At 48.1% G+C, this 26,027-nt stretch overlaps 2 protein-coding genes across 3 annotated transcripts in view; one reads left to right on the top strand and one right to left on the bottom strand.

Moving 5' to 3' along the window:
* The window catches only part of LOC144148118 (uncharacterized), a gene marked incomplete at its 3' end in the record, with an annotated part of 38,880 nt that extends 20,284 nt beyond the window's left edge, over positions 1-18,596 (bottom strand). For both annotated transcript variants that reach the window (XM_077679706.1, XM_077679705.1), the window contains 6 exon segments: positions 450-637; positions 2,253-2,568; positions 3,418-3,569; positions 9,290-9,503; positions 11,347-11,597; positions 18,254-18,596. In XM_077679706.1, coding sequence (XP_077535832.1) covers positions 450-637; positions 2,253-2,568; positions 3,418-3,569; positions 9,290-9,503; positions 11,347-11,597; positions 18,254-18,329 — 1,197 coding nt within the window.
* Positions 18,597-19,150: 554 nt separating this feature from the next.
* Positions 19,151-26,027, top strand: part of LOC144148119 (nucleolar transcription factor 1-like) — a 37,333-nt gene continuing 30,456 nt past the window's right edge. The window contains 1 exon segment of the mRNA XM_077679707.1: positions 19,151-19,721. Coding sequence (XP_077535833.1) covers positions 19,541-19,721 — 181 coding nt within the window. The 5' untranslated portion in view covers positions 19,151-19,540.

Raw genomic sequence — 26,027 nt, forward strand, 5'->3', positions numbered from 1 at the left:
GTGACGTCATTAGCCGTGGCAGATGCACTGGCGGCGGCGCATGCCCAGTTGTGCACCTCCGTTGCACTGTAGCCAAGTCTGACACTGCGCCAGAGCCGCTTGATGGCTGTTTCACGTGGCTGCTGAAGAGCCGTGCTGCGCATGCGCGAGGAGCAGTGACTGGACTGGACTGGATTGGATTGGACTGGATTAGACTGGACTGGACTGGATTGGATTGAATTGCTGAACCTTAGCTCACGCTACGTATAACCTGGCATAGCCGAGCTAAGCCACTACTAATTTTTTTTTAAGGGGGGTGCGAACGCCAATGAACGGAGCTCAAGGTTATTAAATAGCTCTGCTGTTAATATGGTCTCACTGTTATCAGTACAAAGCAGCCTTTTAAATGAATCGAACTTGCATTTCGTCTTCGCGGCCCCTTAAAAGAAAAAAACAGCGAGAGTCCTCACCAATATCTCGTGGATGGAGCCATCTTGCAGCTGTATGAGCACCTGCGTGTGGCTTCCGTCGTCCAACGCAGCTTCCACCTGGGACACTGCTGCACCGTCTGCCACCGGCCCATCAGCCTGGATGGCCAGCTGGGCCTCCGCAATGTCTTGGCTCAGCTCAGCACCGTCCACTTTCTCAGGTGCAATTTCTGCAAACACAAACGGAAATTCAAACACTGGAAGCCACGGCACCAACAGGCAGAATTTGTTGTGCCGGAACTTCCAGGAAGACACAACGGGACCCACAGTAGGATGGAAGCACACCAAAACCTATTGCAAATGGGTCCTCGTAGCATGCGACAGGGCCCTCAGCATGCCCACGGTACAGTTGAACCTCATTATAAGAGGCATGTATGTAAGAGACAATCAGGTGTAAGCACGGGTGGAACAGGGTCCATGGGTCTGGGAGCAGTCCTAGGCGGAGAAGGTTTGGCGGAGAAGATTATAGAAACTGTTCGCTCATGTCGATGAACATTCCTGCATAGTTTTAAAGTGAAGATTTCTACGCTTCACTGACGATGATGTGGTTACGCCAGCAGGCACCACAGGAAGGCCAACTTTGCACCATGGGTTTCCACAAAGGGCCCATGATGATGATCATGATAGACGCACTGCAGGAAAGCCAACAATAAAAAAACAAAACGCTTCCTGTGGTCACAATCGAACCTGGGTCCCTCCTGTTGTGAAGCCAACATCTATCCAGTCGTACCATCATCACATTCGGGTCGCTCAGCACTTCCTTTGGGTTCGTTGCGTGGGCACTGGCTTTGGCTGAGTTGAAGAGGACTTTTGCTTTGAACTTTGGCAGTTTGGATTTTGGACTTTGAGAGGGTAAATTTTGGACTTTGATTTGACTAGGTTTTCGCATGAAAAATCCTCGTGTCTTAACCATCTTTCTCTTAAGAAAGAGGCTTTGATTTTTTTTTTGTAACATGAGATTATTTTACCCATTTCCTGCTGTTTACCAAAGTAGATGCACTGCTGTGCAGTCTAACCCCCTGTCATATTTAAACTTACATGGCAGGCCAATCTGTAAGTCCCAAAGCTGAGGTAGGGTGACTGGAGGGGAGGTTAAAATTAGGGGTCGCTTTCTGAGACACCAGTCCTATAGAGAATTTCGCAAAAAGGCCCCCCCCCCCCCCCTCCCTTTCTTTCCATCCAACCCTGCACACACAGTTCTTCAATATAGGCACACCAGTTGCGAAAAATCTGTTTCAGAATCCAGGCTGTGTGAGCACAGCTGCTTCACTGAAGCTGAGGGAAAAGTGTATCAGTGTGGCATCTAGCTAGGGGACAAAACCTGCATACATAGATAAACATTTGCCTAATGACGCAGCTTAATAACATAAAGCTTGCTTTTCAGATCACGAAACATTAAATTAGGCCATCTTTACCAATGTTCTCACAGGTTTTTCCTGCCAGAGGCTCTTGAGTGCTGCTTCAACTTACTGTCAACAGATGGCAGGCTAATCCCACTTGCTCCACGCTTACCCAATGCTTTCTCCTGTTAATCGCAGACCACTTTCTGGTACACGGGGCCTGCAGGGAGCTTCACAACTGGCGTTCATTAAGCAACTCTGCACTGCACATGTGGAGGCGTCACAAGGGGAAGTGAGTAACCACGTTTGAAACCATTCTGCTGATGTTGAGCATTAGAGCTGCTCACTGCAGTCGTTCCTGTATGTTTGCAATGGTTCTCACATGCCACCCCCTGATGTCCCCATAAGCTCTGCATGTTCTTTTAAATCGGTGCGCAGCACTCACCCTGCAGCATGGCCACGTCTTGTTGGACGTCCCCGGATTGGATGTTGTCGGCCGATGCTGCCAGGCCAGCGGCCGGTGGCGGCGGCCGCAGGGGGGGCCTTGGGCGGCCGCCGCGCATCCGGCCACTGAGCTCTTTCAGGTAGGCCGGCCGGTAGTGGTCCTGCAGGTGGCGCGCAAACACCACGCTGTCCCTGTACAGCCGCCCGCACTGGGAGCACGTCCACTGCTGCTGCTGGCGCTCATCGGCCGGGGACTCGCCGGACACCACCTGGACGTTGACCACCGTGCCCGGGGGGACCCCTTGCCCGGCACCCGTCTGTCGGAAGAAGACGGGGGAGAAGAAGTCGCAAACGAGTTGCACTTCAGCGGAGAGCATGTAGCCTACACATACACACACATACACAAAGAGATAAAAAAACGGTGCACACTGATCTCTGACTTAATGATGGTGAAGTTCAATTAAAGTGCAAAGGTGGACGTGTTGGCATTAGTGGTGCAAGGCTCAAGAAACAGCAAAGCTGACAGCAATGACAAGGAATGTGACAAGCGTGGCAAACAGTTTAATGAGCAGTGTGACAAGATGTTCGCTGACACGAAATGCAAAGCATTCTTCAATGTTTGGCCAGCGGAACAATGAACAGTGCATTTTAGGGCTGTGGTGACTTTTCTTCACTTGTCCCAATACAATAAACCACACTTCTATCACTGGTTTTAATCATGTTTCAGCATCTGTGTAAGATCAGGTTGGGAAACACATTGAAGAGAGGGTTGATTCAAGGGAGTCAGGCATGACTTCTTTAAGCATTGTTGCTCCTCCCGTAACTTGTTTAGCACAGCTACTAACAGATATCCCACAACAGCTAACAGTAACAAAGTGTAAAAACAATGTTGTCAATCCACAATCCATGTTAGTTTAATTACAGGCAGTTACGCGACTCGGTCTTTAACCATCAGAAAAAGAATGCACATTTGTGAAGATATGTGCACTCCTCTTTCGGCTGTTAGCAGACGGCTCCAATACTGGCTTGATTAGCTTGGCGACCTCACCTTTCCAGTGTGGTTTCACTCAAAACCTCCACCATCAATTTCAAACGCAACTCCTGTCAGGAGACAGCCTCATGGGTTAGTTATCAATTTCAACCCATCTCCATAGTCGTCCGCTCACCTTGGACACAATGGTGACCTTGGTGGGACGCGTCATCTGGGCACTTCTGGGGGGGCGGCCTCTCTTCCTCTTGGCCGGCGGACCACCCGGCTCCGTGGGGAACTCCGTCGCAGCGGGCACGGCAGCGGGAGCCGGCTCTTCCACCGGGCCGGCTGCAGTTTTCAAGAAATGGTTTGACTATGCTTATCCAACTACGCCCGAACAGCTAGTACTAGCACATCACTGATGAAAAGAACTTTAGGTCTTCCATTTCTAACTATTCGATGCCGCATTTCACAATTGTGCCTTTTTCACAAAATATTTTACAACGAAAAATTCTAAAAGGGTATCTTTTCAGCTTCCCAGCATACAACTCTTCTCGCCCTGACCACCATTTAAAAGTGGGTGTGCCAGGTAGCAACACCAACCTTCATTGTGGTTCCTCCGTCACGAAAACCAGTGTGGACTGGAACAGCCTTCCTGCCGCCATCATTTCTACACGTGAACTGGAGAAATTCAAGCCTGCACTCGCGAATCTTCTTTATTGATCCCTTCACTGTTTGTTGCGCACACATTTTTTTTTTACTTACCCCTGGTGCCTACTCTCAGTAACGCCTGAACGGCCCTGAGAGTAAAATAAACGAAATGAAATGAAATGACATGCCAGACATGCTGCAGCTAATTTGTTATGGATGGATAGGGGTTTAATACGCCAAAGCTACACCTTGTCTATAAAGCGTGCCGTAGCAGAGGGCTACAGATTAATTTCCACCACCTCGGTATCTTAACATGCGGCTAAATGTCGACACTTGGGTGTTTTTGCTTTTCACCCTCCGAAAAGCACCTGCCGTGGCCTGGAAGAAAACCATCATCCTTGGGCTCAACTGCACAATGTCTTAGCCACAGAGCCACCACGTGGGGTCGTTAATTTGTTGTGAACTGAAATCAGAATGTACTATCGGCGTCAAATGAAACGCAAACACGAAAATATAAACCAGAACGTGGAAAATTGAAAAATACTGTTCGCAGAGTTCATATAATGGCACCCTCTTGGTATATTTGTAAATCCACATTTCCCAACTGTGTTTTTGTAACTAAGCCACGCTTCATTTGGGCTTGCATGAAAAGAAATCGCGCTATTTGTGTGTTCAGGTTCATATTTTCGTGTTCGCGTTTCATTTGACGCCGATAGTACATACGTATGTTCTGGCTTATATTGGCTTATATACGTATATTGGCAAGATGCCAAAAATTGCACAGCTTACTTTTTGTTAACTAAAATCGTAACATACATACTTATGTTACTTCCTTGGCAATAAAACACCCAAGTTCAGCAGCTACGAGATAAGCTCGCTGCGCTTCAACCAGCAGCAGCGTAGTTCAAGGCTGCTCATCTAACACAACACGTATACTGAAAGAGCAAGATTCTGTTTTTTCTAGGGGTGTGCGAATATTCGAAACTTCGAATATTCGATTCGAATTTTTTGGTATTCGATTCGATTCGAACGACACTTTTATTGTTCGAAATATTCGAACCACCCAAAACTAAAAAAAAAAAAAATTCAGAGCGTGTCTGTATCGGTGTTTATTTACAGTGGACTCTCGTTGATACGATTCTGGGGGTGCGAATTTCGGGATGATACGAATTTCCGAAAAGTCCCGGCGAAATTGCATCGTTTGCAATGGGAAAAATTTCGGCTGTAACGAACGGACCTGCGCGGCCCGGCGGAAGGTACGAACGAGCCGGCGAGGCACCCGACTGCTGAACGAGCAAGTGACGGCTCTCGCTCCCCTGTTTGTCACTCTTTCTCCAGAAACGGCCGGGCTGTTGTTTTCTGCTCGCGAAAACGCTCTGCGCACGCCCAACGCGCTGACACCGCCGCGAAACCACCCCCACGCTGCGCGCGGCGCGGCCGGCGACGTCAACATGGCGTCGGCTCCAGCCGCGAAGTGGCGCGGGCGCTCGAGCGACCGCTTCTAACCGCTCTTTAAAATGCAGCTCAAGGGAGACACGAAGTTGCTTGTGCGGTAAAGGAGCTGATAATTCATGCGATAACGGTACTATAAAACATCATCCGCGCCGCTAGTGAAAGCGCCCATAAAATATTTGCCGGGGTGCTAAGCCTAACCGTCTCTGGCGGAGCCAAGCTGGCTGTCTCGATCTCATCGCAAGTAGTCAGGCTCTTCCATTCTGCCGCGGCGTACTGCGTGGTACTGCGCCATTTTCTGACCGAGGTAGGCGCTACCGCGGGCGCGAAATCGTCGATGTGGGCGTGAAAATACAGCGCTCGCAGAGCCGAGGCGAGCGAATCGCGTGCAAAACCGCACCATGCGGTTCACGCTTGGCTGTTGCGGCGTGTAGCGAGCTTGGGCACACCGAGTGAGGAGACGAGCGCGAAGCTTTACGTGCTCCAGAAAGGCTTGCTTTGCGACACGGGGGTTAAAAAAAGCAGAAAAATCACGAATTTCTTCACGCGAAAGTAGGAAAAGAAATAAACGAAAACTTTTTTCAGCGCTAAATTTTTTGGTCTGTGTTGGTTCATACGAATTTCGGATGATACGAATATTTTTCGCAGTCCCGCGAGATTAGTATAATCAAGATTTTACTGTATCAGCGCGCGGCAATGTGCACGGGCTCGGGCATGCCAGCTACTAGTGTCTAAGTGAGCGGCTGTTTTCGATATCTGGTAAAGTGGTGACGAGCAGGAGGTTGTCACTGCTCCCCGAACATGTCGAGCAGTTAACCTTTCTCCATGTTAACATTTAAGTGAGTGCAGACCCTAATCTGTTGAGTGCAATGGTATTGTGTAATTCCTAATTTTACTTTGTGCGATTTGTTGTGCAATAAAGTTGCAGTTTTTGTGTCTCTAGATGGTGAAAACATTAATTTTACAAAAAACCGTAAGTATTCGTATTCGAAAAATATTCGAAAAATATTCGATTCGATTCGAACTTTGTTTTTATTATTCGAATTCGCTTCGAAATTTAAAAAATTGATATTCGCACACCCCTAGTTTTTTCCTTTTTATTTGGTAGGGCTAGAAGTGTTATTTTCAGTAATCGTGGAACACATACTGTCTCCATTCTCTTCCTCTCTCTTTGACTTCCCCCGCGTTTACATCATACTTCCCGCACCTGTCTCTAACCCTGCTGCATGCAGAATAAAGGCAACACATTTTTACGCAGTGTTTTTTTTTTTTTTTTTCACATAATTCTACTACTCCTTCTCCACTGTTTTTTTTTTCTGATCTTAAACCTCGCCCTGGATAACTTTTCTCCACGGGCCTCTAACAATCCTCTGCCCCTGTCAGCACAAACATGCTCCAACAGCTTACTGATTCATCCACATAGTAATCCCTCTTTACAGTGAGCTTTCTTAATCTTTGTCCACAGCGATCCTCCAGCTCTGCCTCACGTTCATTGCCACAAAGCCTCCCCACAACACTTCTGCCATTCTTCCAGTGTACCTCATCCTGGTTTGGTGCAAAATCACCTCATAACCTCCTGCAAATGCATGCATTGTTCCACTGTACAGCACAGGGGCAGGGTGCGTACAGCAGCAGCAGTGCCCCTGTTTCTTTTTTCCCTTTCTCAATTTTCCAACAACGAATGCTTCGCCTACCGTATTTTCACGCGTATAACCCGCACCTCCACTTTCCATCAACGAATAAAAAAAATGTATCCCTGCGTATTGCCTGCATATTTTATACATAACAGGATGGACCAAATCTACTACTCAAGCAACCTTACATATTTGTTTATGCAAAGGAACTCACCTAGCTGACTACGTAACTAGGTGACTCGCCGCATACATTTTTTCAGGTTCGTATATATTGTTGAGCTGTGTGTGCAAAATGAGCCCTGTCAATGGGATAACAGTGGCTTAGTCGCTATCACTGCTGTAGGGGCGTCACGGCCCAACCTGCATTGCGGTGAAGCTGCACCAAAGGAAATACCTCGCATATAATCCACACCTCTACCTCACCCCTGAAATTTTCGCTTTTTTGGTGAGGGTTACACACACGAAAATACGGTACTAGCTACATAGTGCCACTGGCTGAACCGAGAACAACACTACTTTGACTGATGCATGCTCCCCAAACAAACTGCAGCACGCATTGCAGGTTGGCCAGTTAGCACATGTCTGAGCGATAAACAGCACGAAGAACAGTGCCGTGTCCGTGCGCTCTTCTTTCGTCCTGCTTTTTCGGGCTGTTTATTGCTCAGCTCCCAAAATGACATGTTGTTCACCGCAGGGTAGGGCGTACTTAAAAAAATAAATAAAAGCCGTTCCACTAAATATAAAAGCTGTCAGAAGTGCAGAGCAGTGATTCGCCATAATGGGCTGTGGCGCCGTTATCTGCTCACTGCTGCCACTTAACTCTTTCGGGACCGCTCCATAGGCGATCGATCACATATGATCGATGGTTTCGCGAGCCTGCAGAATACAAATTTTCGCTCGAGGGAACACCTAGCGACATCTAGGCGATAGTTTGAAAACTGGAGTTTTTTCTTTTGTGAAGTTTCTTTTTTTATCGCCAGGCGGCAACGCGTCAGATATTTTATTCTGGCGGGCAGCGGTTTCGAATGTAAACAAACGTGACGTCATACTCGTGCGAGCGCGATAAGAAATCCGCCTCGTCTCGGCTCGCATATCTTCGCCTTCTACTGTGGATTTTAACGATGAGAGTGGCAGTGAAGAGTCGAAATGCGGCTTTAGAGATCGGATTTCAGCTCGAGTGAGGATTCGGGTGTCGATCAGCCTGGAACATCAAATCGCGCTCAAAGGTGGGTGTTGGTTTCGGTTTCAATTGGCTCTGGAGTAGGTATGTGCGCTCGAACTATGTTCTGGCAGGTTTATATTTATTCGCTAGGGAGTTAACTACCTATGGTGGTGATCTCCTGCCACCAGCGCAGAAACGGATCAAGTTTTCGTCGAGACAAGAGCCCGGCGTTTACCTGGGCGGCGACGTAGCCATGGCCCTAGTGCCAAAGAGATCACACACAAAACAAAAAACCAGTTACTCCTAGCCGCATAAAACTTTTTCAATGAAGAAACAAAGCATTGTGTTAGATTTTTTATATCCTGAAATAATTTTATTCTTTTTTAATATTTTTATATTTACGCTTTTTTCTATATTTTTCTGTAGTTTTTTTACGAAGTTCTTTGTTTCAGATTTTTTCATGGTTCTATCGTCAGTGTTGAAGTAAAACTTGGTATTGTATGTAAAAGAACATATAATTAGCTGCATTTTGGTATATGCTAAGGCAGGATGGTGCCTTTGCTTTATGTAAAAAAAAAAAAATTGTACCGCGACCTCCCTTTTTCATCACTTTTTCCGGCGGTCCCGAAAGAGTTAATGCGATTCAAATTTCCCACCTCCGCAGTGCTCGCACGCACCCTGCCTGAAACTGCGCCAGCAGGAGTTCTGTTCTTTTTGTGCTTGCTTTTCCTCCCGCACGTGCCGGCATTGCACTGCCACTTTTTTTCGCTTACTATTGTAAAAGCCAACCCAACGAGCATTCCTGACTAAATGAACGTGGGCGCTGCTGGTTAATTACATATATTTTGCCTTAAATGTACCCACAGTTTGCTTTGCGCTAAGCAATGGGGAGATGTATGACAAGCACCAGTGGTTCCTGAGTTTTGAACGCTTATGACCATATAAACCACTTGGCTTTCGAAGCCTCTTGGTTATGCCACAACGACAGCCGCTATGATGGAACACCGTGGGAGTCAACATGGGTCCAGCGAGCGAGCTACGACAACAAAATGAGCCCCTAAAGCGCTCTGAACTTAAAACTGACAAGCATTGCAAATGCCCAAACAGACCGACCCAACTGACACTCTCCCGCAGCCCAGGAGAAAATGCGCATCCCAAACCGTGCTCACCCATCCTGCGGCCGTAGGGTGGAGCATAGCCCACGTATAGGGTGTCCCCGCAGCCGACGGGCCTCTGCACGCTGAAGTAGATGTCCTGGCCCAGCTGGTAGGCGATCAGGTTCTGCACCGACGGCTCAGGCGCCGGCTCCACAAAGCACATCCAGTTGCACTGGTACTCGTCCGAGGTGTCCAGGCACGTGGCACGCCCCTTGGTCGGGAACACCTGCCACCACACAACGGCCAGGGAGCTGCTCTGTGCCCGACGCTCTTTTTTAAGCAAAGCTCATTACTCCAGGTACAAACCCAGGGCACGCCTGGTAACGTCCGTACGACCTTCAGGCTCAGCCAAGGTCAAACAAGCGCCTCCTGCGGTTTCGCGGCACCTACAGAAATGCCAACAGCCAAGCTTCAGTCGCCGGCCGAACCAATCCGCGGTGGCGACGGAAGCTGGTGTTTTCGCGCTCGTTTCAGTTGCCAGCTGAAGCAAAACTGAAGACAGTGCTTGGAGCTGGTGTGTAAGCAGTGTGCTGGCCACGTATGCGATGCTATGGGAGACGAGCAAAGTGGAAAACCTTACTACCACAAGCAACAACCAGAACAATGTCATGTGGCCTTGCAAAAGCAGCATGCCACGTATGTCTGTCGGCACAGAGAAATACTTTGAAAATCACTTTGTGAGGGGCTAATTCTGAAGGGCATGCAATTGAATACAAAGAGGGGAACAGTGCAGCACAGACGAAACACAAGAAGAAGAAAGTGGTTGTCACTTTCTACTTCTTGTGTTTCGTCTGTGTTGCACTGTTCCCCTCTTTGTAATCATGCACCAATTAACTCGCCCAAGCCTTAACCCTTGCATGCAATTGAAGCTTTGCTCAACGTGAATTCCCACCCACGCATGGGATTTGTCAATTTTTTTTGTTATCACAAGATGTGACGTACACCTGGCTTGAAGCAAAAAGTTGTACATGCATACATTGTGGCATCCTCATCCTCATCATCATTATGAGAAACCCTGCTGGAACCCTTCTTTTTAAGGGTTAACGTCTAAGGCAGCTTAGAACTTCTCGGGCTCTCAGCCACACCTCGATGCCACTTGACAGTTTGACGTTCCCAAGCTGAATGCATGAAGGGCTGGTACGTGGAGAGGCCCGATGAGGAGGCCTCCTCGATTACCAGTCCTGGATTGACCGTGGGCTGTCCGGGACCCGATCCATTGCTAAATTGTACTGGTCCAAAGGCAGTCCTCGAACTTTCCGCGGGCTATCCGGGTCTGGTAAATTGAAGAGGCCCAGCATATCTCCTCAATAATACAATAGGAGCATGAGGTGAGAAACAGAAGCCAAGAGAGTTCGGAGGAAGGACACGTGCTCCGAGCATGAATGTGTGGAAAGAGGGTTCCAGTCCAGTGTGCAGAGACTGCCATGCACATGCACGCACACATATGAAGTGCGCATCTATACATCTATTGCATGTCACCATATTCTATCTGCCTACAATTTCTCACAGCAGAAGAATAAGCCGAGACATTTCTTTAAAATGCATGAAATTGACTGCAACGGAGCTCTCTGTTCCCAAATACTTTTTTTGATGCTTTGGTTAATTTGTCGTTATATCATTTGCACCTACGCAGAAGAAAATTGTTCTCAGTTACCTCAATAGAAGACCAGGTTCTCACTTGTACGACCGCCTTGCATAAATTATGTGCTTTCACAGACTGACCGCTGTTGCACAGCTGTTCCGCTTTATATTTCCTACTTGCTTAGAGAACACACTGAAAGAGGACTTTACAGAGTTGTCTCAGGCAAAGCAGGTGCGCCAACACTCGGCAGACTCTGCCCAAAATCACAGACGAAAAGATGAACTCATGAAAACAGGCCACACTTTGTGAACTTTCTCAACATGTTCTGCTTAGACGGAACCAGCACACACGGATAGAAGACGGCAGACAAGCGACGAATAATGTATCGTAATTTGACCAATGTATGTGCTGGTTCCCTCTGAGACACAGAGCGTCAAATCTCACAAGGAACAACCAACCAGCCCCCATTTCAGCTTCAGTCGCACACCTTGAGCTTAAAGCGGGGGTTTCCCTTGAAGGCACGGTATCGGGGCGCCTCGACCGGCCCGAACTGAGTCCCCACGGGGATGTCCTCACGGGCCGTGACGCGGGGTTCGCCATCAGCGTTGTCGACCAGCGCCAACGTCGGCGGCAGCGACAGGCGAGCCCGCGACGGCACCGACTTGTCGTCCACCTTCTGAGCCAAGCCCAGGAGCGGGCAGGCGGCCGTCGCGTGGCCCTCACCACAAACATTGCACTCTGCGAGGAGAGAGATCAGCAAGACACGTCACATGACAATGGATTTCCGCGAGGCATGTCTCGTCCATTTTCTGCTTCCGGCCAAACACAAAAATTTTTCGGGACACCTAAGTGAGCTTGCGTGTTTTGAAGGTGAAAGCGTTACGCTTTTCCCTGGCAATACTTAAGACTTTCTCGCTGCTCCACCGTGTTTGCATCTCTTTCTTTGATTTTGTTTGGTTATCTTTTGGTGCGAACTGCTTTGGCAGGCAGACGGAGATGCTTCAAGCCACAGCCTCCTCAGAATCTAAGCTCTCTGTGGCCGTAATGCACCCGTTCTACTTACATGCCATCACGTAAGTAGAGCACGCGATACGACGTCAGCGCCACACGCAGTTTGATTCCCGTACAAGCTCCCTTGTACCCACTCGTTTCCAAGATTGATTTACTTTATCGAAATTAATCCACATACGTACTTTGGCATACATTCCAACATACCACTTTACTCCTTATTACAGCAGTGGCATTTTCTGTATTGAACAAAAACGCTGCTTTTGCACACACTGGGGCCCTCAGAGCTTTTGCTTTTAAAAGTGCTCAGTACAAACTGATGCACTCCGAGCTAAGGGAAAATAAAAAGACGCTCATTGCACCCAGTTGAGAACTGTGCGGCTGTACAGGCATCGAGGAATACAATCAATGGCAATGATCTACAAAGCATTGTAACCGGTTGAGAAAAATACGTGGGAGATGAACGTGCAATGCAATTTTCTGTGAGGCTACCTTGATTTGTGCCACTTTCACGTTACAGTATTTGCTGTTATTCGCTGTACAAATTTCGCTGTACAAAATTCGCTGGTACAAATGCAAGAACTGACAAACTTCTAAGAGCAAAAGTGTCTACGTGTTGCAATGGGAACCGAAAAGGTCAGTGCATGCAGAGGTATTTTCATTCTTGATCATGCGTTCCTGATTTGGGTCATTTGTTATCTTAATACCAGGGTGTCAAGCCAGAACTGAAATAGCATTGTTGCTGGAAGTGAACCTGGACCGTTAATTTTCTGGCACACAAAACTCCAATGGGAACAATAGTATGAGGCAACGAAATATGGAAGGTTTCTGCCCTCCTTTGCTACCTTCAACCGTAGAATAAGCGCCAAACCATAATGTTAATTTCATTCCAGACACTCCTTCCTTTTCCTGACCTTTGATATAACACGTCATGATTACAAAGGTAGAACACTGCATGGTGCAACCTTCAGTGTTTTAGGATACACAGAACAGAGAAGCTTGTATCCTTTGGAAAAGCCAAATAATGTTAACAGATATCGCACAGAAAACTCCTAGTGTACAGCTTTGCTCCTCTTGAGACAAATTCCTGACCTATCCCCCTCACCTTGCAAGCACTGCGCATCTCTCCTTTGAAGAAAATACAGCGCTAAAGTATACGGAGCCTGCAGAAAAGTATACGGAATGGGCGCTGTCCAACTCTTCAACACTCATCCGGCTCACCTTTTCGCACATTTCGTCTACCTGAGTGCGGATTTGTTTTTTGGAGATGCCAACTTACTGGCTAGCCCAACTTGCACATCTATTACGACCGTCATTCCAGAGCAGAGGATGCGGTGGTTGCAAATTAAAGACCCCTTCTCCCCAAAAAGGCCCCTGTCTTCCACCTGTACTGCTAATTTACATTTCAGTCAATAAGCACATAAATTTTCATTGAATTGCACACTACAATGAAAGACAAGATGGCAGCTGTCACGCAGAATGGAGACATATTCCTGCACATGCACTCTTAGGCAATGCCTATCTGGAAATACTTTATTTAATTGATTGTACGGTTTAATGCACCGATGCAACGGAGTCGATGAGGCGCGCCGTAGTGGAGGGCTCCGAATTAGGTTTGACCACGGGGGGATCTTTGACGTGCGCCAAAATCTCGAGCACACAAGCGTTTCTTCTTTCCGCATTCATCAGAAAAGCGGCTGCTGTGGCCGGGAATCGAACCCCCGTACAGTGACAAGATAAGCACCAATGACACGATCCACAATTCAGTGGCTGCGCATTGATCACTGCCTATTTTTAATGAAATATCGGCTTACACCCTGCAGTATAAACTATAAACTATAACAGTATAAACTACAGTATACACTATAAGCAGATTACTGCAGTATAAATGGTATAAACAGTATATAAACAGTATAAACTATCCTAGGTGACCAAACAACTGAACTGATAGTTAGCATTTGTGTAGTTGATGTCAGCCTTTTTTCCTTATTTTGCCACAAATGACTGAAAAATTCTGCTGCTGGTATGTAAACACACCGCCTCCTAATGTATGGGTGTCATGCGATGGTGCGCAGGCTTGACTCGAGAAGTTTCGCGGCAGGTGTGGTGTGCGATTCTAAAGAGAGGGTTGCGAATTCAACACAAGAAGAAATGGAAACGAAATAGAAGAACAGAAAAAGAATTGGCTCCCCTCGAGAAGTAGCTGGCAGAAGCGGTCATTTATTGGTCCCAAACAAAGGTCAAATTGTTTCGAGATTAATTTGGATACAAGAGAAGCAACAACTGGGAAGGCTTTCCGGGCTGTACAAGTTCACAGCTATTGGACATGCTTGGTCCACCGCGCTAAGGAAGAAATTCAAACTCAGTAATGCTTCCTGAGCTCCGCAAGTGCTCGCACAAGAAAACGCGCCACTTTGTGCAAGACCACAAAGTCAAAATTTTCTAGGCCAAGCCGAAACTGCAGAGGCCGCAAATAGTTCAGCGTACAATTTTGTGTCTCAAACAAGGTTGAAATGTTTTACGTTGGAAAGCTAGAGAAAACAACTTTACTTTCTTACTGTCATAACATAATTTTGTCACGTTTACAGGTAAAGCTTACTCTTTTAATTCTTTGTGGTCTAAAAGGCTTAGGATTGGCCTAGAAAATTTTGACAAAGGGTCTACATGCAAGGCAAACACTTCTAATTGCCCCAGTTTTAGCGCAGCCAGCCAATAGAGCTGGGCTGTTCATTTTCGGGTTTTTTATATATTTTTTATATCGGGGAGTAAAAATCAGGTGCTATTTTTCAAACTGATAATTAGGGAGAAATTGGGTTTTGTGTAAAATCATTCCGAAATTCAGGTTTTTTCGGATTAAATCTACAGAGGTACTAGGTAATATTTTCAGTTTATTTTATCAGAAGGTATCACGAGCTTCTTAACTCTGACGCATTAAAATTGGCATCTGCTTCAAGCAGGCAATCAGGGGGCATCTGGGTTTTCTAGCAAATACCCTGCGAAATTGGCCGTTTGTTTGGAAATGAATCAGAAATGACAGTAAAGAGCATGGATAACTTAAAAGGCGATGAAACATTTTATTCCCAAAAAGCTGGTCATCTATTTTTTACACATCCTTGTTTACATACATTATCATACGCATGCACAATATGTCGGTCTCCATTCGAGACCTCTCCGATCATTGAACGTATCTCAGCTGGCAGACAATTCTTGCGATATCACGACTTCCATTAGCTAGGCACAGCAATATCAGTGCAGTGCCTGCCAGCCTGGGGTAGCGAGTGGTAGAGCTGTGCCAATACCAAATGAGTCTGAAAGCTGGGTTTGTGAGGCTTGCTTCCAGCAGGTATACTGTTTGAGAACTGCGCTCTATCAGGGCACGATTGTGCAGATCACTACATCAAAAAGTTTCATTTGGGAAAGAAATAGGGTTTAACCACATTCTCCTCAAAGATGTTTGGGGTGTAAAAATTTTGGGTAAAATCGGCTTTTACCCAAAAATGAAAGACCCTATATAAACTACGTTTCTATTATTCAAGTCTTTTTAGTAATGACAATCTACCGCAACTATCTATCTTCACGAGTCTTTGAAAGCCCTGCTGTGTGTGTGGGAGCTTTGCTGTTGATTGTTACCGGAACGCACGTAGCATTTTCTCGTGGTGGATGTGACTAGCATCTCAATGCCAAAGGCAATAAAGTGCACAACCGCGGTATTCCTTGTGGCATCTCCTTACAGGCTCGGGTTAGGATAGTAACCCTTAGAACCCATTTTCTAAGTTTTTGCAATTGGTTATCAATTCAGATTTGCCAAACTGCTTCAGTGCTCACAAACCGGTTCCCAAACAGTGATGCTACTCCGGTTTGCTGAACCACAACAAAATAACGCTGTCTGAGCACAACCCGTTATCTTTTTTAGTTCGACATCCTCCTTAAAAGATGGGAGGAAATAAGTAGGAGACAGCTTAATTTGAGAAGAATGAGTAATGGCTACTGCAATTTTTTATTCAAGGAACTCATAAATTGTGCGAAATATTCTGAGAATTATGCCAGTAACATTATTCTCGTCCAGGCTCAAATGAGGAAGCACGTAGTCGCTACGGGGGGCACGTTCACTAAGCACAGCCTAAATTGCAGCACAAAAGTTCAGAACTCAATGTAGTCACTAGGCGCCCAGTGTTTTGTACTTGTAAGGGAGAGGGTGATACGTTTGATTTCTAGATGCAGTGGTAGTTTCTTTTGGGTCAACAACGTTGACGTCAAAACCAGGTGCTCCGTCAGGCCTACTGGGCTTCACCCACATTGGGATGCAACACACGACAAAACGTTGGGCGCGCTTCTAATGAAGCGCACAGCTTTTTGTTAATTTCATGCACCGAGGGCTCTCTGCTGTTGCAATGGATTGCCAGCTGCATTAATTCTCGTGCCTTTATGGTAGCAGTTGTTGATTACCGGGTCTTCGGTTGATTTGATTGATTGTAGGGTTTAACGTGCCGACGCAACGCAGGCGTTGAGGCGCGCCATAGTGGAGGGCTCCGGATTAATTTTGACCACCTGGGGATCTTTAACATGCGCCGAAATCTCGTACACACGGGCATTTTTGCTTTTCGCCTCCATTAGAAAAGCGGCCGCCGCCGCCGGGAATCAAACCCGCGACCTCGTGTTTAGCAGCGCAACGCCTTAGCTACTGAGCCACGGCAGCGGGTATTACCGGGTCTTCAATGGGATCGTAGATTTTCAACCCTTGTTTGCTGAATATAACATCAACAGTCCACATTTCTTCGGTGGCACCCAAGAGCGATTGAATCATTGCCTCCTGTATTTTTACAATGCCAAACGCATCAGCCTGGACCGGCCAACAAAGCCCTCTCCTCCTACTCTGGCCACTCTCCCCCAATCGGTAGCCTTCCCAGTGCTTCAATCATGAGAGCAGTTCAACTTGGGGTGACGCGTGGAGAACGGCAACATTGGCAAAACATGCTCCGTCGCGGCTCTGAGATTTCTAGCACTGGCGTGAGCACCATTTCTTTGCCAATCTCAAACATCGGTTGCCTTAGCACGCCGCTCTCGAAGTCGGTTACGGTTGCGTGATCCCGGTTTAGCTCAGGGCCCCACCTCGCGACATGTGGGCACAGCAGGTGTACCACTCACTCCTAGTGGGAAGCACGCGATGCGTTTGGCATTGTAAAAATACAGGAGGCGATGGATTGAATACTACGAACCCAACTATATAGGCAAAGTGAAGCCGATCTGCCAGTAGACAGCACTCCACTTGACGTCTATGGACGTTACCCATGCCTTTCTCTACACTGTTAGCTTTGTCATGTTACTAGACTGCAACACCTGCCGCCCGATATTTAAAAGAACTCATGAACGCAGCTTTCTAAACATCTCGCATTTGAAAGGGCCCGCTGAAACTGTTTTATGATCGACAAAATTATTACAATACCTATCACTCTATAAATACTGCTCTTTCTGAACCAGGCCAACTGTTGAGATTAATGACTCCCTCTATACGCACTTTATTTATGGCTAATGACATTGTATGGTCATGTCGACAAGTGCATGATCCCCACTACATTTTCATATGCGCCAGAACTTTAATGTCGCGGAGAAATGTTACAAAACGCCCCCAGAGTGATCTATCGGCAATGAAAGATAAGAATGCATATACGGAAGCATTAAACGCGGATTGATAACTTGTAAATTGATCTTTTCAGGAAGCGGCGCAACTTCTTTGGGCACTTCAGGCTACCTCTGGACGCGGGACCTAGTAGACAGTACCTTCAACCTGCGAGATAAAAGCCAAAACTATTCGCCACGCATTCTTTCTTTAGTTTGTTTGCGACCTGGGCATACCAACGATCGAGAGCGACCACAGATCGGCACTTCACACGCATATCCGGCCCAAGCAAAAATGAACGCAGCTTTGCACGTTTGGGTTCACGCTGACGCCATTCCGTCGGTTACACGAAGCAACCGACGATGCAAGCAGATGACGGACATTTGACAACGCGCGAATTCAAGCAGTTCGCGAAACGCGCACAGGCCCAAACGCGCGCACAGCTGACCGCAACTGCTCAAAACCCGCGAGGCGCTCTAAAATGTGAAAAGTGCGACGGTCGCCCGACCCATTGGGTCCCACAATTTTCAATGCTGCTACTATTTGCACCGCCTGCATTTCTACAATTGCAGTGATTTGTGAGATAAAATTCCTAGTTTAAATATGCGCGGAAACCTTAGCGAGCTGGGGAGATATCGGAAAACCAAATAAGCTCCGCCAACGCAACCACATTTTTACACCGGGCAGACCTAAAAGCAACATGGCGAACGATGGGCGCGTCTGTAAGCGTGCGATCGGCGCATTTGTTTCGAAAACGTTCAGCACATACCTTCTTGTGGGCCCTGCGAAGGCATGGATGGGTCGGCGGGGTAGTCTTCTACGTTCGCGTAAATGTTTACATACATTTTACGATCTGCTTGGTGGTATTGTTTGTCACTTGGCCATCAGACAGATGTCATGCAGCGGAGCTCTTATTTTTTATCATCGTGCCGCAAGTGACTTGTACGACAACCTGCTGGCCTTAGCTTGCAGCTGTGAAAATTCCGCTTCGCTGAGCCATATGTATACAATTAAAATCAAAATTTGTACAAAACTGACATCGTTAATGGTAGAGCTGCGCGAAAACCTGATAATGGCGGCCATACAGGTTCACAATTCTCGCATGCACCGGCGGTGGCGCGGAAAACAGTTTCGATTTGGGAATCGCCGCTGTAGGAGAAAACGCTCCGAGGCAATCGGGAGGATTAAACAAGGCCTCACGATGCTTGCGACTTCGTCGATACGTTTGTACTGAAAGTCACATTTCCCCGAAAGAGGCAATTTTAATCGATTTTGCAGTTCAAATTTCAGTACATGCTAGTGAACTTTTTTGTTGTATTGGGAACAACGCGCTTCGTTCTTGCGCACCGCACCGTACGTAGACAATAAAACTGCACCGAAGAGTCATATTTTAAACCTATCCGGTTCATATTTTGACCTCAACGTCAAAGCAACGTTCACCACAGATTTTTATACGTGAGGTTGCGGCGTTATTTTGGCCTTTGGCAACAAACTCGTCGTGCTCGAGCCTTCTGGGTTTTACAAAGATCTGTCTGTTAACATCTTCAGCAACTCGTACAATTATTCGCCACACAGATCATTAAGCAGTTGAGGTTAGCTGAAATAAGTAGGCTTGGACGTATGATTAGTATTGCCGTTGTAAGACGTGCAGTTTTTATTCCCATGTTTTTGGCGTTTTTGGCAAAAGCGTGTCGCTCCTAGCAGACGACGCGGGTAGCCCCTCGTTGCCAGACGTATAAACCTCTCAGTCTCCAAAGTTGGTTAAAAAAACGGACGCGCTTTTCTGCAGAGCGCATGCGCAGTTCATTCTCCGTCGACCAGTCGGGAGGCAGCAGTTTGTCAGGAGGAAGTTTTGTTTTCCGAAGCAGACGCCACCAGCAGAGCAGCACTTTGAGCGGCTTGAATTCGTGCCGCTGCCGGACGTCGATTCACGTGTATTTTCCCGCCGTGTTTGGTAGACGTGACGGGTTCGTTCCGGACGGCGCGGACGCGCAGTCCGGTCCCTGCGGCGTTCCTGAGCGCTGCCCCGTGACCCCGATTCGCGTTCGCCGAGAAAATGGCGATGGCGGCGGCCCAGGCGGCGGCGACGACCACGATCAGCCCTCCTCGACGCAAAAGCAGCAGCGCGAAGCGCCCTGCAGCCGTCTCAGCCGCCGACGACTCGGACGACAGTGACGGCGCCTCGGCGGCCAAGAGGACGAAGAACGGTGATGGCGGGGCCCCCGAGCACAGCGACGGTGAGTGGTCAACGCCATCGGTGCGGGAGCACGATCTCGCGGCCGCTTTTGTCTCGGCGGCGCCGATCCGACATGCCGCGTCAGGCGCCGCCGCGTTGGTGCCGCTGCCCGCCGGCACGGACGGGTTGCTTCGTGCGCACGGTCTCGGGGGCATTTCTGGTTAATGACCTTCATCTAGAGGGCCAAGCTCATCTTTTCCGCTTGTTCGGTGTGCGTAGCAGCTGCGAGAATGCCTAACACGCGTCAGATAGTAACCAAACAGCCGGGGCCGTTCGTGGCTTAGGGCAGAGCGAGGGACGCGCTCTCCGACGAGCTAGCACGTCTCGCGCAGCACGGAGTGCACTTTGCTTATTTAATGAAAAACGTGGTTTGAACAGCTTTAATGCATGGTTTAGGCATGATAAAGGGCAATAATGTGTTCCTGTTTAGTTTAATTCTGTTTGGTCCGCGCGACGCTGCGGGTTCCGGCATTTCCAGCGCTAGCAGACGATTTCCTTTCGCGCCAGGCGCTTCTCGCGTGCTTCTGGCGACCCAGAATGGCCGACCCGATGCCGCGCTCGTGAGCGAGACGACGCGGCCGCCACAATGTCCGCCGCCGAGCCCCTCGCTCGCCGGGGCGGGCGGCTGACAAAGCGGCGGCGGCTGCGATGTGGCGGGCGAGGCAAGCAAGCGAGCCGTGCGAGCCGCAGGCGGGGGGCAAGGAGATCGGCGGCGACGGGCGGGGGCTTGCCGGCGCGCTCGCCGGTGCCCGATTGGTCTTCCCGGCGGCGGCGCCGCTCGACGCAGGCTGCGTGCTACCTCGTTGCCGGGGCTGCGTGCGAGGGCGAGCGAACGATCTCGGGGCAGCGGTAGCAGCCGGCGCCGTGGCAGCCTTCCAGGCGCTCGGGGAAGCAACCGGTTTCCTGCTCGCCGGCCGTATCCGGCGGCGGCGTGCGTGCGTCCGTACTCGTGAAGCTCCGCCGAGCCTGCTGCTTTTCCCGGCTCGGCGCCTGCTCCGCTCGCTCGCTCGCCGGCTGCTGCCGACGATGACAGGCTTTCCGGGGGCAGGAGGGGGGGCGCCGTTATTAATGCTCGCCCCGCGGGGAGCGCCGTGCTCGTCGAGGCCGGCGTCTGGGGACGGGCCGCCGCGTTCGTGTCCCTTCGACCGCTACCGCCGCGTCGTGCGGGGTTCGCGCGGAGTGCGCCTCGGGGAGGGAGGCCGCGTGCTTGTCCCTGTTCTCCGGCGGCCGGCCTCGCAACGCTTCGTGGCTTCGCGACGACCGTCTGCGAGGGAGCGGCGGCAGCCTGTTGCGCGCTATTTTCTTCCCGCCACGCTCGGCGCTGCACGGCTGGGAACGCGCTTTGCTCCGTTTCGCGTTCGGTTATTTCCTCGTTGATAGTTTCGCGCGTCCTTGGTGAAACGGTTTCGCTTTACGCTAGCTGGACGGCCGACCACGCGAGTTTGTTGACGTTTGTATTCACGCACGCTGGCTAGCAGACGACAGGCCGTTCTTAAAACAGCGGTGCTGCCATCTTTCCGAAAACTCCGCCGCCACTCTTGTTTTGTTGTGTCGTCTGCTCGCCCGTGCACTGGAAGCCGGGCATTGTTATAACCAATCCTTTAAGCTGGCTTTGTACCCCTGCTTTCATTGCTTCTCAGCCTGACGTCACGAAGAGGCATACTTAGCTTGCGAGGCTAAAACTTACTCCGCTACAGGGCACGGTAACTCCTGTGCGGCCCGTTGCTTTGGCGCATGGAGGAAAGAAAAGTTTGTCCGTTTCCAAACCACCTGCAAGCTGGAAAAGCCGTTGCGCGCCGCCAGCAGCCAGTCGTGTCGGACGGCCGTTGCAAGTACGCCGGGGGGAAATTTTCGGCGCGACTGTTTTTTGTTTACACGCCTTGTGTCCTGGGTGGCCCGTTTAAAACGCTGTTTCGCTTTGTGTGGGTCAGAACCTTGGTAACTTCAAGACATTCTTCAGTGAAGACACTTGGTCGTTGTCATGCTTGTGGGATTTCTACATTACAGTATTTGTGAAAAGTTATTAAATTTCATTACTTGTCTGAAGCCTTAACTTACATTTAAAAAACACCAAGTTGTAATTGAGTGCAGCTTTTTTTTTACGTATTCGGTTGTGTGGTTAGCACTGAGATGTATTTGAACAAACTGTAAGGGCTGGCAAGGCTTTCGATATTTTGTTTTGTTTGTGCTGCAAGAACATTGATTTCCCATGAGGGCTCGAAAGGAGGAGCGGACGCAGCTGTTTTATCGCTTTGAAATAATAAATCCTGTTAGCAATCGTGCTGCATGGCAAAGCAGACTATACTTATGGTGTTGCATTTCTGAGGGAAACAGAATATTGGACAATATTTTCGCCAAAATGACAAAAGCTTGCCATGAAGAGAAATATATTTATCAACACGAAACATATGGCTGTAGCTAGAAGTGAACTTTATCTACCCTAGGTATATGTAAAACATTTCAGCAAATCCAAATAATGGCCAAAAATTTCCACGTAGTGAATAGTTTCCCCGTTGCATGATTTTCTATGTCGTTAGTCCGCGCAGCAACTTGTTTAGCAATAAGTTTATCTTTGTGCTAGGAAAAAGACTGCCAAACTGCAAGCATGTACCAACCTCGCCATAGGTTACAACTAAGCACCTTCACTCGAGTCTAGGCGAAATGTCATCCTACCATTGTATAGGGGGTGTTATGACGATAACTGGAATACTTTAAAAAATTTTCCTGAGCGAACCGCTGCTCGGTTCACGCTCAATTCACACGAAGGTCGCATTTTCTGGTCTTTTTTCATTGACACTGGGAACAATGCCAGTACTCACCGGTTTACTTTGAAAATAAATAAAAACGATTTCCGCCTATGGGAAAATGGCGGCCCATTTGGACATGCGAGCCAGTGCAAGCTGATCTTGGAACGATGGCGCCACCTGAAGTGTGCAGAGCGAAACAGACTATGGGGGTTCACGGTAAAAAGGAGCAAAATGTAGCAGACGATCAGAAAATCCCCTCCGTCCCTAGTTTACGATGATCACAAATAGTTGATCACATAACGATGATGACATCAGCATAACAGCTGATACCAATCATAATAAAATATCCCAACGGTTTATCGTTCCCAATAAACGTTGGATTTGTTTCCTCACCTGCTTTCACATTTTCTCATTGTCTGCTACCCCATTTGGCTCCTTCCTGCCGTGGAAGGAGCGTGAATCCCCATCGTCCGTTTCAGTGTGCATTCCCCAGCTGGCGCCGATGTTCCAAGATCAACTTGCACTGGCTCGCACGTCAAAATCGACCTGCAGAAGCTTTCTAGCCGGAAGGGTGGCCCACTCAACCTTAAAACTACTGTCTTTGCATCAACCCTGCCGGAAAGCCACCCTCGTTTGGACTCCTGGCCATTCCTCACTGACGGGCAATAACTTTGCTCACCAGCAAGCCTGCGCCCTGTCCCTCCAGGCTACTGAGGATACCGAACCGTCCGTCCCTCTACTGACTTTTCAGGACATCACTCAATATTACCGGTTCGAGCGACAGCACTTCCCTCCTCCGCATCCTAAACTCTCAAAAGAAGAAGAATCCCTACTTCGCCGACTGCAGAGCAATACCTTCCCTCACCCAGTCCGCCTCCATCGCATGTTTCCCATGCAATTCCCGGCCACATGCAAGTTCTGCTTACAACCCGGAACTCTTCCCCACATCATATTAGAGTGCAAGCACAACCCCAACCTCCCCCCTCTTCCATCCCCCCTTCCCACCCCTGAGCTGTGGGAGAACCTTGTGACCAGCAGCGATCTGGACGTCCAGACACGTTTGGCCTCCAGAGCGAAGGCTGCCGGCTCATCGCATGGCTTCCTGGAATAAGGAACCACTCCCACTTCACCGGCTCAATAAAATGTTTCTCTCTCTCTCTCTCTCTCTCTCCGTTTTCCCAAAGGCAAAAATCGTTTTTATTTATTTTTGGAATAAACAGGTGAGACCACTGGCATTATTGCAGGTGTCAAACAAAATAGACCGCAAAATGCGACCTTCTTGTGAAGTTTGAGTGCGAACCGAGCAGCGATTCGGTCAGGAAAAAAAATTTTAAGTGTTCCAGTTATCGTCGTGACACCCTGCACTTGATTACAAGAGTGATGCAGCTTTGAATATGACAGAGTTCAACAACCTTGGCTATGCACAGTTAACAGTTCTTTGGTGTATGCTGCCGGTGTCAAGGCGTCTTTCTTCAGTAAATACAGTAAACTCTGGTTGAGACAAACCGGAAGGAGGTTTCGCACAGGTTTTTGAACACCCTTGAATTCAGTAGCATCATTTTCAAACAAAACCTTGGAAGTCCTCGAATTTTTTTAGCAGTCCTTGAAAACCCTTGATTTTCACGGTGATAATCAGTGGCTACGTCTTTTCACAAGAATTTGAAGGGTTTGTCGTGGATTTTAATTGTTAATCAATGTAAAACATTCTGGCAGTCAAGTTTCAGTGTATTGCATACAGTTACAACATATTTAGCGGATTTTCGTTAGTACGAGGCAATATTGGGAGCAGGAACTTGTTGATCCAATCTACGTCGTGATACAATCCAATGAAATCCACCTTCTGTTCTCCTTTTTGCATCTTCTGTCGTAGCCTGCGGACACTCACTTGTGTGCTTGCTGAGCCTCATATGCATTTTTCGTGTTTGCGTTTACACGTCAGATGGTGGACGTGGACATGTTTGAAGTTCGTCGGTTCTGGAAAGTGCATCTCTCAGCAGTCGTGGCTGAGCAATAGGCCATACAAAAACGGTTTCGCCAGACCCAATGACAGAGAACCGTGTGAAATGCAAACTGTGCAGGAGTATGTTTGACATTTCGTAAATTTGAGAGTCAGTGCTAATTGCCATGCCAACATGAAGACAGGAGCTCCTTAAAAAGTACCCGGTGCTGTGCATGAGTGCCCGATTGGCCCATGCGGTCTTAGCACAGTCTTTGTGTGCGACGTGTATGAAGTGGTGACAGTTTCGGAGATTTTGTGGATGTTAAACGTGGTAACATATCGCCCTTACTTAAGTTCGGTATTTTGCGCGAATGACTTCTTCGATAGAATATTGCTTCATAGCAAAGTGATGAAAGGGCCCGTGCAGTCAAAACACAAGTTTGTTTTATTCGAAAGATTAAGTGTTTTATAGTGCCCTCAGCGCTTGTTCGGCAGCAAATGAGGCTGTATTCACTGAGAAATGAAACATTTTAAGCCAAAATTTCAATTCTCCCGCTAAATTGTGTGTTTTCGAGACGCCGACAGTGACGTATCCAGAGCAGGGCCTTAAAACTAAAGATAGCCTGCCGACCAGGGCTGCTACCATTCCAGTGATGTCCATTTGGTTATCTTGTTTATCGCCCACTTTTATAGATGGCACTGCAATACCCTGAAGTGGCAGTGTTTGCACTTCGCTTCCGGATGGGCTTCTATACCTGCTGTATTTTTATTAGGGTTCATACTAATCGTTCCTGAAAACGTAAGCTATGTCTCGACAAACATGGTCATGTAAGTGACCGTGCTGCTTATGTCAGCTGGTCAGTGTTGTGAGCGACAAGTCCAACGCGTCTCACGGCTGTGTTAGGCAGTGTCAGCCGGCAAATTTCCATACTAACAGCTTCAATACGTGTCCGTTCATAACTTTAATTGTTCACCCCACTATTTTTAGTGATGTAAAAAGAATGTGCCCTAAATTTAAGTGGAAGTAGCTCATTTAGCAAACTTATAAGCCCTGTCTAATTTGCAATTGCATTTGCTGGCCTCAGCCAATCGCACAGCAGGGCTTATGGCATCACAGGTTCTGTTGCGGAAAATGAGCTAGTGGGTCGCATGGCCATTCCCTTTTTTCCTAATTATATAGCTTATTTGAGCGAAGTTTACGTTCAAAGTGTTGTCAGCATGATGCTAACAAGGCAGTTTTTCGAATGTACCAAACCTGTGTTTTGTCTGCATGGCCACCTAAAGACATTCTGTTGTGGCGATTGAGTAGCAGTGCATTTATGTGGCGTGCCATGGTCGTGGGCCATTTTTTCTTCTATTCTATTTTATTTCATCCGTGCAAAGTGAGATAGAGAAATGCGGCTGTTACATTGTCCGGTTTGGTGGGTCTGCCGATGATTACTTACATCGAAGAAATTGATATTCCAAATTCTGAAATCTCGGGGAAAAAAACAGCTTGCAGTAGCGAGACAGCTGAAAAGACAACTGAGAAAAACAAAGGCACAGCTTGCAGCAACAGTTGATATTGTCAGCTGATCCCTTTGCTGACAGAGCAGGAGATACAGGCAGCATTATGCGCGTT

Source organism: Haemaphysalis longicornis, unplaced genomic scaffold (assembly GCF_048455015.1).
Source record: "Haemaphysalis longicornis isolate Haplotype H1 unplaced genomic scaffold, Haemaphysalis longicornis Haplotype H1 scaffold_778, whole genome shotgun sequence".
NCBI lineage: Eukaryota > Metazoa > Arthropoda > Arachnida > Ixodida > Ixodidae > Haemaphysalis > Haemaphysalis longicornis.